Source organism: Necator americanus, chromosome III (assembly GCF_031761385.1).
Source record: "Necator americanus strain Aroian chromosome III, whole genome shotgun sequence".
Classification (NCBI taxonomy): Eukaryota; Metazoa; Nematoda; class Chromadorea; order Rhabditida; family Ancylostomatidae; genus Necator; species Necator americanus.
The window spans coordinates 3,163,661-3,179,795 of record NC_087373.1 but is presented as its reverse complement, the minus strand read 5'-3'; the positions used below and the strand labels follow the sequence as shown (position 1 = coordinate 3,179,795).

The window sequence follows — 16,135 nt, the reverse complement described above, 5'->3', positions numbered from 1 at the left end:
AGTATGAACGGTATGCTTTTTTTAGTTAGTAATTTTAACTGACGGCCATAGATTTAAAAATAACATAATGAGAAAGAGAGGAACATTCTCAGTAAGCGTAATAATCATTAAAAACTATCCACATCGAATTATTTTCACAACACAACACAAAAAAATCGGACTAGGATTTTCACCGAAAAGAATCAAATAAAAATAATTATGTGATAGGACGCTTTAGGTGGAATCTATCCTATCATAAATTATTATTTTTTTGTATTAATTATTAATAGTAACTTGTTCAGCATAACAATAAAGAAATCTGTCATTTCTTAGAAAAGAAAAAAAAAGAAACTGCACAATCATAAAATCATAAAACTATTAAAGTAATCACAAAAACAAGAACTCTCATGAAAATTTTTATCTTATTATTATTAATTAATCCTGAACCGTTCCTATTTTCCCTCTATGCTTTATTACGTTTCCCCCAAAATCGTCTTTTTAATATTTTACGGTACGGGAGTACGGTATAGAACAAGCATAGAGATTAAATGCGTCCAGAAAATCTTCCAGGCGCTTTCGCTCCTTCAAAAGAACAAAAACCGAAATTTCATTTGCCTTTTTTTTCGCGGCACAACATGACTGCAGTAGGTTTTCTAGAAAAGAGATCGACGAGTGAAAACAGGCGGAGTCTACTCGGAACTTCTTCACGAACCTCAAAAAAAAAACAAAAGAACAAGAAGTACATCGAAAAAAATTGGATTTCTCCGAAATACAAATCACCGCTCCAAAAAGTATAATATGTATGTGAAGAAAAAAAATATTCTCAAATTATTTGCTTTGTCATTGAGGGAGCGGCGTGAGGAAGTGTAGAAATAATTAAAATAGCTGAATATTACAGAGTTATTTGTAACTTTTCAAATTAATATTAGTGTAAATTTCGAAAAAAAAAGACGTGGACACCTGTAAATGTATTTACGTAAATAAATAAACATGTGTACCTGTATCTACAGATGTTCTCAGGATTTTAAGTATGTGGGAAGCGGATTTTGCGCCTGAACTTTCTCTCCTAGATCTTTTGAAAGATATTTTTAAGATTTATATTGATGATCTTCATATATAATCTTCTATACTGATCTTTTAATTCAGATACTTCGATTTTTTTCTATTTATGGTGTTTTTTCTCTGATAGAAACACGAACAGCACACAGACTGTGGAGTTGATAAGGATTTAGGGAGGAACAGGGAAAATTCCTTAGGATAGGGAAGAAAAAGGTGAAAAACGGTAGAAAACATAGGAATGGTTGGGGATTGTGCTTTAAATGTTTTTTAACAGGAGCAGGTGGACGTTAGGAAGGGTTCTGGATTAAGACTTAAAGGCATCACCCCACGAATCTGAGGTGGTGCAGATTTCAGGTGGAGTATTCGTATACGGGATCGTAGATTATGGAGAGGTGAGTGATTCCGTCCATTTCTTCCTAATTGCCGTAAAAAAGGGTTCGGAAGATGCGGCGGGTGCACACGAATGGCGCGCTCCAATCGAACTCGTTGTTGGAAATAGTACGCCAGAAACGCACGAAGCCGTATCTTCTGGGCGGTTTTTTTACCGCAATTAGGAAGAAATGGGCGGAATCACCTCCTCTCCATAATCTACGATCCCGTATACGGATACTCCACCTGAAATCCGTACCACCTCAGATTCGTGGAGTGATGGCTTTAAATGAATCGCTCAGGCTTCAGGACTTAGTCAATCCACGGATATCCACGTTCCGCTTCAGATACGCGGCATAATATTCAACATGCGATAGATGGGTGATTATTATTCACACGGATACTTGCAGTTGATCATTGTTCAACGCCCGGTGGTGTGTATGTGTATATCCAGTAGGTTGTAGACGACGTGCACAGACCAATATCCATTTATTTTCCAATTCAATTCCCGATATCACATAGTTAAGAGCATAGCAGCTAGTTATGCAAGTTATCGGTGAAAATTAACGATTATGGCATGTATGCCAGTATGTGATATCGCAAAAAAAAAAATCGAGTTACACAGGTGCTAACAAAGAAAAAAGTGATGTACAGTGGAAATATTAGGTTATTTTTCTTCTTTTATATCGAGAAAAACAAATAAATAACTCTACCAACAGGTGAAATTTTGTGTGTATTGAGTAATATATGCTTTAATAGTAATTTTTATATTATCTGTTTGTTATTTTCTATTTGTTATTTGTTTTTATTATTTTTTTAATCTGTTATTTGTTATTTTTATATTATTTATTTATTTATTTGTGTAAATTGCTTCTTGAATGTTCCATCCATGGATGAAATACATGGATGACCATTTGAAAAATAACTCTGAAAAATTTCAAAAAATAAACAAACAATTTTTACATGGATAAATATAAGTGAATAAAACTCATAATAATCATAAATCATAAATAAAGCTCATAATAATCAACTCATAATATAATAAATAAATAAAACTCATTGTATTTTCCGTTCATTCACTTATGGATGACCATAAATAACCGACAATAGTTGACAATAATTGAAGGAAAATCAAGAAAATAAATGGATGATGATAGAAATCGATGGAGAAATAAAAAAATACATAAAATTACCTTAAAACATCCCTTAATAAAACATTCCTTAATGTGTAATGCTATGTTATGTTTTTTGAATGAAACAAAAAAACATCCTAAAATTTAGAAAGCATGAAAAAGAACGCAGAATTTCCCAAAAGTGACTTCTGGATTGCATAGTATTCCGGATGATTTCAAGCGCAAAAGGGATATATGGTAGCAAATATGGTGGATTAAAGGTACCTTGGTGGGAATAGGCTTGGTTTTCGAAAACTAAATGGGTTTTTTTTTATTTCTTTGTGGCCTTAGAAAATATGATAACCTCATTTTTACTTATTTTCCATAATTTATTCGTGAATACAATGGAAGAAAAGAAAGGAAAAAAAGAAAGAAAATCTCACTAACAAAAGAGTTTTTTAAGATTCTGGATTAGATTTCAGAAAAAAAAATTTATTGTAGATTAATACAAGATACATTTGTTAGGGAGACTGATTTTCTTAAAGGCATCACTCCACGAATCTGGAGTGGTACGGATTTCCAGTGGAGTATTTGTATACAGGTTCATAGATTATAGGGAGGAAGGTGATTCCGTCCATCCCTTCCTAATTTCCGCAGAAAATGGGCCGGAAGATACGTCTTCGAGCGTTTCGGTGCGCCATTTTCTACAAGGAGTTCGATTGGAGCGCGCCAGCCCTGTGCGGCGCCTCATCTTCTGGGCCCTTTGAGGAATGAAGGAATGAAACGAGAGCAAGGATTTCAAACGACAAACTCATCTAAACGATATTCTCACCGAATTCAGGTGCTGCGAGAAAATACAGCAACAATGAAGGGACTATCAATTAGTATTGAAATTTTTTCGAAATTTATTCACAACCTCACTAAAACAAATACGGAATGCATGTTTGGTGAGCAGGCACCGAGGAGGCGTTTTATGCAGTTCTTGACTTTTCCAGTAGAAAGAAAAAAAAACAGCCGGATTGAAGTTCTCCAAGTCTCAAAAAATTTAATCTTGAGGTCTTGAAAATTTCAATTTGTGCAAATAGGCTTTAATTAACACTTAAACAATAGATTTTATAGAAAAAACTACATTTAAGGCCAATAATAAGCATGTGATATAGGAGTGACATTCTCAGCCTAATGACACTTGCGTTTATTTCGATCTCATAAAAGTCTGATGGGAAAAAGAGAAGTTGGAGGCGATTCGCTGTTCCCCGCTGCGTTGCACACTTAGGGATTTGTAGTTGGTACGTGGGAACATATTTTCTGGAATAAGCTACGTTCCAAAGAATCACACATTAACACTGACACGGACACGTGATCGACGTGAGGATAACGTATTTATACATACTTAGATGGATTGTAGGCAGGTAGAGACTAAATCGGTGATATCCTGGAATGATGTCGTTGAGACGTAAAGTGTAAACGTCTAGCATTGTTCCAGGAAAGAAAACTTCGACGTACTCGAATGTAATAATGAAAGCGTATATTTTGTTTTTTCAGTGGAATTTTTATTTAATATTACAAAAAATGTAACAAGAAATCAGTTATTTATATATTCTTCGTTGTTGTTTACAACTTCCCCTCACTTCTTGATCAATCCGTGGATCATAAAGGATAAAGGATAAAGTTTCTGGCGTTAATCAATCCGCTCGGGATGCGCCACCATGTTCACCGCAATTCAGAATCGTTTGAGGTTCACGTATGTGTAACTGGCCCCATACAATGACTTCCGGGGGCTAGCCGATGTGTCAAGTCAGTGTTTTTATCCTCCCAGACACGTCCGGTACCAATTTGCCGACCCCGGAGGGGATGAAAGCTTGGTGAGCACTGGGGCAGATTCGAACCTCCGATTGATCGTGGAGGAAGCGGAACCTCTGACCGCTACACTACACCCTACTCCCATGGATTCAGTAAAACGCATTGGCGCATCCTGCATCCCGTGGATCATACTTTGCCAAAAATTGTCTACATCAGAAATGCCTGCTTTAAACTTCAATCTGATTGCTCAGATCCCAAGCATCATCCTCCAATCATCCATGCTGATGCCGCAAGTTTTGCAGCAGACCGAACTTTCCTGTTTGAGTTCTTGTCGTCACACTAGTTTTTTCTACCTTCCTTTCCCTCTTAACCTTTGCTACACGATTTCGACGATAACCCTTCGGAAACAAGGTGTAATTCAAATACCCAGGATAAGAGCTGCCTAACCGGGTCATTTTTCAGCAGAAATAATAATGTAAGGAAGCAGTACATCAAATTTTTCAAAAAAAAATCTAGCAATCGAACTATAGAAGGAACTCGTTGGCTGTCCTGGAATATTCGAAAAGTTCGGGATTTTCTGAGTATATGCAGAAATGAAGCTGCAGAATATAAAACTCCGATTGCCACCTGCTCACGGAAACTCTGCTTGTACTCAACGCAATCAGACGAGAATACGACACAGGCACGTGACGTGATTCTACCATTATCACCTGACGCAACTGCCCTTACCTTAGACATACTGTGTCGTTCTTTTCGTACCTGGCATTTTCCATCAGCACACTGCTGTGCCCAATTTTCTCAATCTTGAACAAGGGTTTGCACCAAATCAATCCATTCGTCGCTATTCCATACCTCGCGAAACTTAATATCTTGCCTGGACCGTTTTCCTGACGCCTCGTTCTACATGGTCTAAGGATTCTCTTGGATTCAAGCTGGGAGAGACCACCTGGTCGAAAACGGAGCTTCTAGACTGAGGTTCCATGACGAGCATCCTCACGTCCTCTTTCACCACCTCAGTCTAGAAGCTCCGTTTTCGACCGGGTGGTCTCTCCTAGCTTGAATCCAAGAGAATCCCTAGACCATATAGAAGGAGGCGTTTCCTCAACACATGACAAGACAAGCGAAGACGATTTTCTTGGTCTTCAAGCACTTTCCTTTCCATGTAATCAAGCCTCTCTATCACCGCTGACGGTGCTGCCCAAGTCTCCGATCCGTACATCATGATGGGGCGAACTTTGGATAGGTAGACTCGCAGCTTAACTTCGTTAGTGATAACAGGCATTTTGTGAGGGAGTAGAATGCAGAAGTGGCCTTAACGCATCTTTGCTGAATATCCTTCTCGTAGCTGCCTTCGTCTTTCAGCATGCAACCCAAATAACAAAACTCGTCTACAAGTTCAATTCGATTCCTGTTCAAGTTCTCAAACAGAAACGCGTCTGCCTGCACTTATCAGGACCTATCTATCTTATCTAAACTGGTACGGTTACTTCACCGGTAGCTACTTCATTGTTAGTGTTGAAGACAAATGAACACCTTTCAACTTGGTGCTTTAATGTTTCTGTAAAGCTTCCCGTAGGTTCTTGTCCTCCCACGCTTTCCCAAAGTCTTTCGCTCTTGACGACCATTCGTTTTCACTTTTTGCAGCTGGCGACGCAACTTCCTCTTGGACCGGTTTTCTGGTTGAAACTGTCAGTGCTGATGGCGGCAGATATAGAATTATACATTGTTTTTATTTCCGTAGAGCGAAGAGAAACTTTTTATGCGGCAATAGAATCGGAATTGTTTTAATTACAAAGTCTTAGATACACGAAAAACTGGACGGCTATCAAAATGAAATGCGGCGTATCAAACAACTAAAGAGTTCTGACTCCTAACTGAGGAATGTTTCTCCTTAGAGTGTGGTCCAGCCAAAGCTTCAGAGTTCTTATCTTTTGTTTGCGCTGGTCTTCGGGCATCAAAAGGAATCTTTGCCACGTAAGCCGGTGGCGTTCATGGTTTCTGTTGAACGTAAAAGTGATGATGAATCCCGTCTGCCCGTCATAAGTTTACATGTGACCAGACGGTGGTCAGAGTGAAAAACATCAATGCAGTGATACCGTTAACCGCTCTGCTGGATAATATTACTTTCCTAGCACATGGGATTGTTGTTCAAGTCTCATCATCACATTTGCTTCGATTATCACAAATACTACTTGTTGGCAGGATATTTTAGAGACCATCGTATTGACCCTATCATCTGAAGGAGTCCTTGCTGTTGTCTCCAGTGGTTTCCATGGGTATACGGGAACTCACATTAAAGAATTTACACGTGTGGGATACCGCAGTCCCAAAAAGGTGCAGCTGAACGGGGTTGAGCCAAATTCCTCCATCACGCAATAGTTCCTAATAGCTATCGCGTTGCCTCCTAACTTCTTCTCATCAGCACCTCTGCAGTAGATAGTGTAGTATTGATAATGGGGCGGTCTCTGATGCGTGATCTCTCTAAAGTCTCTGTCCCTGAAGATTTAACGCTCTCTTCAAACAGCTCATATTTCAGGTTACGCGACTTGGCGCTGCGCTGAATGACAGCACCACTTGTGTATGGGAATCTTGCGCAATATGACTGGTGTACATTACATAGTTCGTACGTTCCCAAAGAGCACACTTGAGTGAATGACAGTGTTTAGCGAAAGCAAGGACTCCACGTGCAGGTAGCAATCAGACTCGTATACGCGGCCAATCTTGTCACGTACGAGGTGTACAACTTCCAGAATTATTTGGCGGAAGTTACCCAGATAGTGCAAAAGGGTGCTGTTGGTAAGCACACTGCCTGTGCTCGACCCAAATACGTCAAATACTAATAGGGGCTCCGTATCTTTCGTAACAGCTTTCCGTTTCGTTATTAAGAACTGCTGGACATTGCTCATTCCCACACAATATGCGATACTCCTCAGCGAAAATCTGGGTACCCGCGGCAGGTGATGACACCAGTTAGCCGATTAAAGGCATCACTCCATGAATCTGAGGTGGTACGGATTTCAGGTGGAGTATTCTTATACGGGATAGTAGATTATGGAGAGGAGGGTGATTCCATCCATTTCTTGCTAATCGTCGTAAGACGACGATTAGCAAGAAGACGACGAAGACGCAAGTAAATTTCTTACGAACTGCGCTATATCCACCCGTTCTACACAATTACACACTACATCTGAAAACTTGAAGGGAACACATGCCTTAAGTGCACATGAGAGTTCGTGTCATGCCCAAATATACAAATTTTAGCTTTATAAACTATCATGAGATGACGTGATCATAGCCAGTTCCGAGATTTTTCCTTCAGATGTATCTTACTTTTTTTTGTAATAAAAGCTGCACATTTTTGGTCCTCAGAAGCTGCTACTGCAGGGATTTTCTAGGAATACCTTGTACAAAAGTGCAACTACATCGTAATTGTGTGCTGGAATAATAATGGATGGAATAATAAAAATAGAAAAGTTCAACAACGTAGTTTGTGGTAGTATGTAAGAACGTAAGCGAAGAACAATTCTGAGAATAAGCAACCGTTTTTGATTGCACGGAAAAGTTTTGCAAGTTGAAGGCGTCACCCCACGAATCTGGAGTGGTGCGGATTTCGGGGGGGGGGGGGGTATGCTTATACGCGGTCGTGGATTATGACGAGGAGAGTGATTCGGTCCATTTCTTCCTAATTACCGTAAAAAACGGCCCGGAAGATGCGGCTTCGAGCATTCCGGGGCGCTATTTTCTACAACGAGTTCGATTGGAGCGCGCCAGCCTCGAGCAGCTTGCGGGTCGTTTATTACGGCAATTAGGAAGAAATGGACAGGAATCACAATCTACGACCCCGTATAGGCATAATCCACCTGAAACCATCACAGATTCGTGGGGTGATCTGCCTTTAAATAAAGTTTTTATGATGCCGATGATCTACGAAAAGCTCTCAAAAATTATCTTAAGAGATGAAAGGAAAAAAAATAAATCTTCTTACCGAAAACGGGACCTTCTGATGCAACAAAATTCACTTCTACAATCTTCTTTGAAATTCTCATTTCTCTTTTCAACCTCACCAGAGACCATAAGCCACCTCGTTTATTCCTCGGAATTCTCATCCAGCCATCATCATAGTCAGCAAATATCCAGGTATATAAAGTCCTTAACTCTGGATTGTGCATTATTTTTATTACTTCATGGAAATTCGCAAGAGACTCTAGGTTACCTCCCTTTATTTATGGAAACCTTCATCCAGTCACCATCGCAAATATCCAGGTACATATAACTGTAGGTGGTGAATTATATTTACTACTTCATGGAATCCATTTTATAATACCAGAATAAGAGTGAATTTAATCTTACTCTTAGCCTATCTAACGATAAATAAATACTATGTACTCAAACTACATTTGTCATTATAAATGGCCCTAATATGACTAGTACAACTTTTTCTTTTCTAACCGTTGATTAATCACCGTGTTCTTCTGTTCCTTTCTGGATACATTCCTGTTAACTACATTATTTAATATCATTGAAAAAAAAATAACATTTGAGTTAGTATGTAGCATACGGAATGCGTAAGGTGAATGCTATCTCAGCGGAGCGTTACGTCTTAAATGGTCAAACGCTAGTTTTCACAAAATATTGATCCAATAATTCAAAATATTGAATTTTGACCTCGTCATTGCGGGAAAGCAGCCAAGACGTCATTTCTCCAGTAGAAGTTACACCCTGTTGAAACTACAACAGCTTGGTTCAACTGCCTTGAATCAAAGACCGCTGATCAACGTACTTCTAAGTGTTGCTTTAAGATGAAGTTGTCGTATTACATATCAATATGCGCTTCAAATTAATGCAGTCCTTGAAATCCTTGAACGAACCGTTGAGCATCCTAGTGAACTGTACTGCTAACTGGGCAACGGACAAACGTTGAAACGAAGAGAACGTCGAGATTTTCGGTCAGATTAAAGGCAAGGATTATTGAGAGAAGGGTGATTCCGTCCATTTTTTCCTAATTGCCGTAAAAAACGGCCCGGAAGATACGGTTTCGAGCGTTCCGGCGCGCTATTTTCCACAACGAGTTCGATTGGAGCGCGCCAGCCGTGTGCACATGCCGCATCTTCCGGACCATTTTTTACGGCAATTAGGAAGAAATGGACAGAATCACTCCCTCGAGATAATCTACTATCCCGTATACGAATACTCCACCTGAAATCCGTACCACCTCAAATACGTGGGGTGATGCCTTTAAAGGATAAAGGGCAAATCCTCCCGCGTATCAATCCGTTTGGGATGCGCCACCACGTTCACTTCAATCCAGAATCGTTTGAGGTTCACGAACTTGTAACTGGCCTATACAATGACTTCCGGGGACTAGCGAATGTGTCATGTCAGTATTTTTATCCTCCCAGACAGGTCTGGCACCAATCGATCGACCACGGAGGGGTGAAGCACTAGGGCGGATTCGAACTTCCGGGGATCGTGCAAGCAGAGGAACCTCTAACCTACAGCTACACTATATCCGCCCATTATCGATAAGAAGTGTAAATAAACGCAGTAACGCAGTTGAAACATTACTCATTCATTTGAAGTACCAGGAAGAAACATATGTTATTACATCGAAACTTCATACGAGAAAGTTCGACTTCGACTTCAACGTATCATTTTTTGAGGTGTTCTGGACTCCGGACTGTAGTATTCCATGTGCAAAAAGTAGTCATTAGCGACACAATAAATTTGTATGCAGTTAGTCAGCGAACTGTCAGCTTACAAAGCTTACAAAATAAATAGTCTATTTTAAACAGTATTTGTACTGTATTGAAATGACTTTTCATCGCTATTTTACTCGTCTTAAAACGACTAAGGAAAATGCGAAAATTCGACCTTCCTTAAATCTTGGCAGGATAAAGATTCCAACTTGTCGATCTTAACAATCTTGGCTGTTGCTTAAATTGGACTATCGTCAACTAAGCAAAATTGTTGTTTTATTTCATTAAATTATTTTATTGATACGTGCTACAATGCTCCCAATTAGACCGCTACAGTTAGAAGTAAGTAGATCAGAGGGCTGTTAATCGACAACAGAATTGGAGCAGGTTGTAACTGCAGTGAGACCTGACTTCCACTTCACAGTTCACTTGTTGGTTCCCTTGCAGCGCTGGGGAGTCAGCGACGAATTCTGGATGCGAACCCAAGAAGCAGGGCTGGACGTTTTGCACCCATACTTTCCCTTCATATTGCTAGAAGTAGGGCAAGATTAGTATCTCCTGGATGAGGGGAATATGACGATTTTTCTTTCTTATAGCTAAGCGTTCCGAATAAAACTGTTTCTTAGAGATTTATGCTTATTTTTACCACTACTATTACTATTACTATTATTATTTGTTACTCTTATCCATAAATATTTTCCATCATCAATGAACATTTTAATTAATAATTGTTATTGTTATGTATGTCTATTAATCGAATATTTGTAGCAGCTTAACGTATTCGCTGTCAACACTGTAAACAATAAATTTGTACATGATGAAAACAAGGACTCCCAAATTTGATTCTACTTTGATCTAGGCGTTGTCGTATCCTAGCCTTTCATTTTATCCGGAACTATCGTGGAAGCTAGAGATTTGAAAAAAAAAAAACTACAAACATTTACTGCGGTAAATGTCATCCACACAACTACATCCTCATCGACTCCATATCCGTAGACTATGGTCAGACTTTAAATCCACCTGTCGTCTGTTCTGCAACGGAACAGGGTGGACGATGCAGATTAATACTAGCAATCATTTCGAGCTATCTCTACTTCCATAATTATCATGGAAAATTTTCAAGACAAAAAAAAAAACCAACATTATGTACAAGAGGCTGTTGTAGAACTGTATTTACGGGAAATTCTCAAATTTTCTTCAACTTCTCGTACGTAACGAATTTTCAATAATGATCTTCTTCTAAAAATTGTTACTTTTCGTATCCAACGGCTGAAGCTATGGATTTTTCGGATCTGCTTGGAGTGCCATGACGTAGAGTTTATTTTGAAGTTGAGCCACTAATCTACATAATTGATTAGCTGATTTATTTATTTTCATATTTCTTACATAATTTTTCGAGAACAAAACAAGAAAATAATGAAAAGCCTATAGTTTAGGAACTTTTACACATATGGTTGAAGTCAGACACGAGACAAGGAAAATGTGAATAAAAATAGCATCCAGACAGTGGTTATGACGAGACTTTAAAAGTGGGACCTAGCAAATCTCTAGGATTATTCGGAATTTGCACGAAGCTTTGAATAAAGCAGGTTTTAAATTCCAAATACTTCTGATTTATGAAAAAAAAACAGCTGTAATTTTTAGTGGTAAACGAGAAACTTCCAGAATTTCATTGATTTCTCTCTTAATTTCTTATCTGTAGAAGGAAAAACTTTGAGAATTGAATGAAATTTGTAGCAGATATGGGTTAACTTTTTTCCTCCTGAAAAAAGTGTATTTTAAAAAAACATCTATTTTTAAGTTGTCAAACATTTCAAGGAAAATACCATTGTATCGAGCCCATCTGAAAAAAATCCTGTAGAAATTTGTAACGTATCCAATTTCCCACGCACCTCAACGTCACCTATTTTCGACTCATTCCAAACGAAATCGAGTTCTTCTACCGTATACGCTTAAATTTATTTATTCACGTATTCTGTATTTATTTTTTACCGTCATATTACTTCTATTCTCTTTCCTTTATTAATATTTCTCGTATTTTTACATTTATAAAACAATTCATAAAATAAAACCGATAAAATAATTCGGATCTTCTTCAAGATTCGGATAAAACGTTCTCTTCATAAATCTTACGGTATCCTAGCAGTACAGAACAGTTTGAGATTATTGAAAATATGATTCGATGGAATAGTCGATTGTTTTTCCGAAGTAGTTATGATCTCATGTTCTAAGAATATCCTTGAATCCTTTAATAAATTATTTCCACTGTCTAACAACTGATTTTTTATTTATTCATGGTTTTTGGGGAATAAAAATCCAGAAATTGCATCGTAATTTCTCATCTGTTCCAGCAGCACCTGGATAACGATCTCCTATCAGAGTAAATTTCTTCTAAAAATTTTTAGAGCTAACATGCAATTTTTAATTAACGGCGGCTACGTGTCAAATTCTGCCGAACGCAGGTGACTTCTGTTGTTCCTCGTTGGGAACCCCGGTCAGTCACCGTCAATCGCCTTCCATTTCAGTTCGTCACTTCCTCCTTCCTTTCATGATCCAATCATTTTTTCCTCTCTTTCTTGAAGCCTAATATCCATGTTTGCACTGATACAGTGATAATTGATATTTATTATTATTCATTATTATATTTATTATCATTTATTATAGTTATTATATCATATTTACTTGATATTTATTCATCAATTGTTTATACTTAGACGTGAGAGTACGCAACCATATCGTAAATAAGTAAATAAATATTTTTTTCTGATTTTCAATTGAATGATAATGAAACATTATAAATGAATAAAGAATTGTAATAACTTTGTGTTTTGTTTAATTTGAGAAGACAACCAAACAAAAGCACTCCCTCTCCATAATCTACTATCACGTATAGAAATAATCCACCTAAAATCCGTACCACCTCAGAATCCTGGGGTGATGCCTTTAATCCAAAACGGACGAGATTCGATCAGGAGCTCTGGACGAACTCTGGGAAGCGCTCACTGACTCTGCCATCCTTAAACGGGCAACACTAACACTAGGTGAGATTATGGAGGAATTAATGAGGGATGAACATGGAAAACCACGGTATCAAGGCAGAATTTCAGCTGGTTAGTGTCATAGAAAAAGCAATAGAAAGAAAAACAACTAATACTCTGAGTTAAAATCAAATACGCGACTGTTTAGCGTGTTATTCCGCAGCGAAAAAGACGTCGCCATGTTCCACCGACAACAAAGTTGCGGTTATTCTTTTTTTTTAACTGCTCTGACTCTGACAAATGTGGTTTTTTTTTCTTTCCTTCGGTGCACCATTGGTGTACAGTAGAGTCGCTAATTCTTTGACAGAAGACGAAAAAGACACGGATTCGCGTCTTTTTCGTCTTTTTTTTTCACAACTCACCCCAGTTTGATCTTCGTTATAAGATCTACACATCAATAGATTCGTGAACACGAGCTCTAAAGTGTAACAAGAACTTTCAAAACTTGGAAACTTTTTTCAGAAACAATGGAAACAGTTTCTGAAAAAATTACCTGCAGGTACACATCAGCAAGACTGACTCCGAGATAATTGCGCCCCAAGGATATATGATTTTTGACGTGAACATATTTTTCAAAATTGCGTCATGGATTAGCAGCTCAAAAAGACAGAGCCCCACTATCGTTATCAGATTTTCTCAATTTCTAGGGTTTGCAAAGATTTTTTTTGCAATTCCCACAAATAAAGCAGACTATCTCGAAAAATTTCGTTTTGTAAAAAGAACATTTTTTTCTGTAGTTATTCTATTCTTTTCAAATGTAATAATCAATGCGGTAACAGAGCCGTAGCTCGCTGTGTGTCCTTAGGTATCTGGTGGGTCGGCGTCCCTGGATGACAATAACCTCCCATAGAGGCTGAAGTAGTTTGTGATGAAAATTCGAATGATACAGAATTTTTTGAAATTACCACCATTCAGTAGATCCCTTCTTCCTGATTAAACATATCCACGTGATATGTGAAGAAACTTCCAATAAATTCCAAAAAAAAAATGAGCTTTCTGTAAAAACACATGAAAAATTCTATACCTTTGCAGGTTCAAAACTGACCGCAGTTGAAACATATTAAAGAAGAAATCGGAAAAATTCAGAGGACAAGAACTGTTCTCTATCGGGTTGTGCCAACAGATGGCCAGCCTAGTTTGTCAGCGATTTATGAACTGTCAAAAATCCCAGTAAAATATGCAAAATACTGAAGTTGTAATTTTAGTTGCGAAAAACAGAGAATCCTGTTGAGCTGGAAAACCAAGAGATACGGTGCTCCTACAACAAATAGTTTTCTTGCATATTTTGCAAGAAAACAATTTTTAAGCTGGTAAACAATGTCGGTCCTTTCTGGAGTTCAAACATGTCATTTTAGTCAAATTTACAAAATCTTCAGAGCGATGGAGTTATAGCTGTGAGAGATATCAAAATGTTCGCAATATTATGTAGATTACGAATATGTAACTATCATTTCACTTTTCAAAAAAATATGTTCACGTCAAAAATCATATATCCTTGGCGCGCAATTATCTCGGAGTCAGCCTTGTTAAAGTGTACCTGCAGGTAATTTTTTCAGAAACTGTTTCCATGGTTTCTGAAAAAAGTTTCCAAGTTTTGAAAGTTCTTGTTACACTTTAGAGCTCGCGCTCACGAATCTATTGATGTGTAGATCTTATAACGAAGATCAAACTGGGGTGAGTTATGAAAAAAAGACGAAAAAGACGCGAATCGTTAATTACAAGACTCAAATAAAAAGCAGAGATAGATAGCTTGCCAAGTTGTCAAAAAAACTCAATACCATAAAAACATCCAGCCTTACATTCGAAGAATAAGAGATTTTAAGGAAATCGTCTAAAAAGTAGCATCTCTCATCCGTTATCCATCATGATATATAATATATATATATATATATATATATATATATATAATAACATATCCGATAACAAATCCGTGTCTTTTTCGTATTCTGTCGAAGAATTAGCGATTCTACTGTATGTGAATGAATGAATAAATAAGTAAATAAACAAATAAAAAAACGGATTAATCATTGCCTAATGTGGTTATGGTTTGGGAATTATTTATATTTTTTTAATGATTTACGTGTCTTTTTAATTATTTTTATTCATTTTATTAAATCGCAGCCTGTGTAATTTTTTTGAGAGATCTTATTTCCTAGTCATAGTTTTAGAAAAATTCATGGTAAAATTTCTGCTGGGAGGTTCGGTAACTGGCGGTTCGTTTCAGCCGATCCCTCCCACGCAGGAAATCTTCTAAATCTCGTCTCTCACCGCTCAAAGCTAAGCCACGCCCAATCGCCCCGTGCTCTGTACTTATACAACTCTGAAGCGATGCAGCAATGATCATTGCTCCTCGCATTTTTCTTTTGTATAAACCGTTTATTCGTAGAATTATCGAAAATTCTGGAACTCTTCCATATTTCCACTATCAAAGTAACGTGTCCAGTAGGAAATTTTGGCACATTTCCTCGAAAACCAAATTTTAAAAAATTGACTTTTTGATTCTTGGAAATGACCGTGGTCGTTCACGTTCCTGCAGCAGACACTAAGTTCTTTTTTTTTCTCAATCCAAATCAACTACATCTTATTTTCATTTTTATTTTTTTTTACTTTCTTTTTTTTCATTGTTTTCATTTCATTAATTTTAGGCACGATTTGAGAGTAAAACTAAAGGATACTAGTTTTTTCCCCGAATGTAAATGTGGTAAATGTTTTACTTAGAAAAAAAAGTTGTAAATCCCGTTTTACATTAAAGGCATCACCCCACCAATCTGAGGTGGTGCAGGTTTCAGGTGGAGTATTCGTATGTGGGATGGGAGACTACGGAGAGGGCGGTGATTCCGTCCATTTCTTCCTAATTGCCGTAAAAAATGGCCCGGAAGATACGGCTTCATTCGCTTTGGCGCACCATTTTGTACAAGAGGTTCGATTGGAGCGCGCCAGTCTTGTGCGGCGCCGCATCTTCCGGGCCGTTTTTTACGGCAATTAGCAAGAAATGGACGGAATCACCTCCCTCTCCGTAGTCTCCCATCCCATATACGAATACTCCACCTGAAATCTGCATCATCTCAGATTCGTAGGGTGA

At 37.9% G+C, this 16,135-nt stretch overlaps 1 protein-coding gene across 1 annotated transcript; it reads right to left on the bottom strand.

Moving 5' to 3' along the window:
• Positions 1 to 5,370: 5,370 nt before the first annotated feature.
• Positions 5,371 to 5,601, bottom strand: RB195_008466 (uncharacterized protein; the record flags this gene model as incomplete). Its single annotated transcript, XM_064194984.1, has 1 exon — positions 5,371 to 5,601. One exon carries the CDS (start codon positions 5,599 to 5,601, stop codon positions 5,371 to 5,373), a length of 231 nt encoding a protein of 76 aa, XP_064046129.1.
• Between the last annotated feature and the right edge of the window lie 10,534 nt (positions 5,602 to 16,135).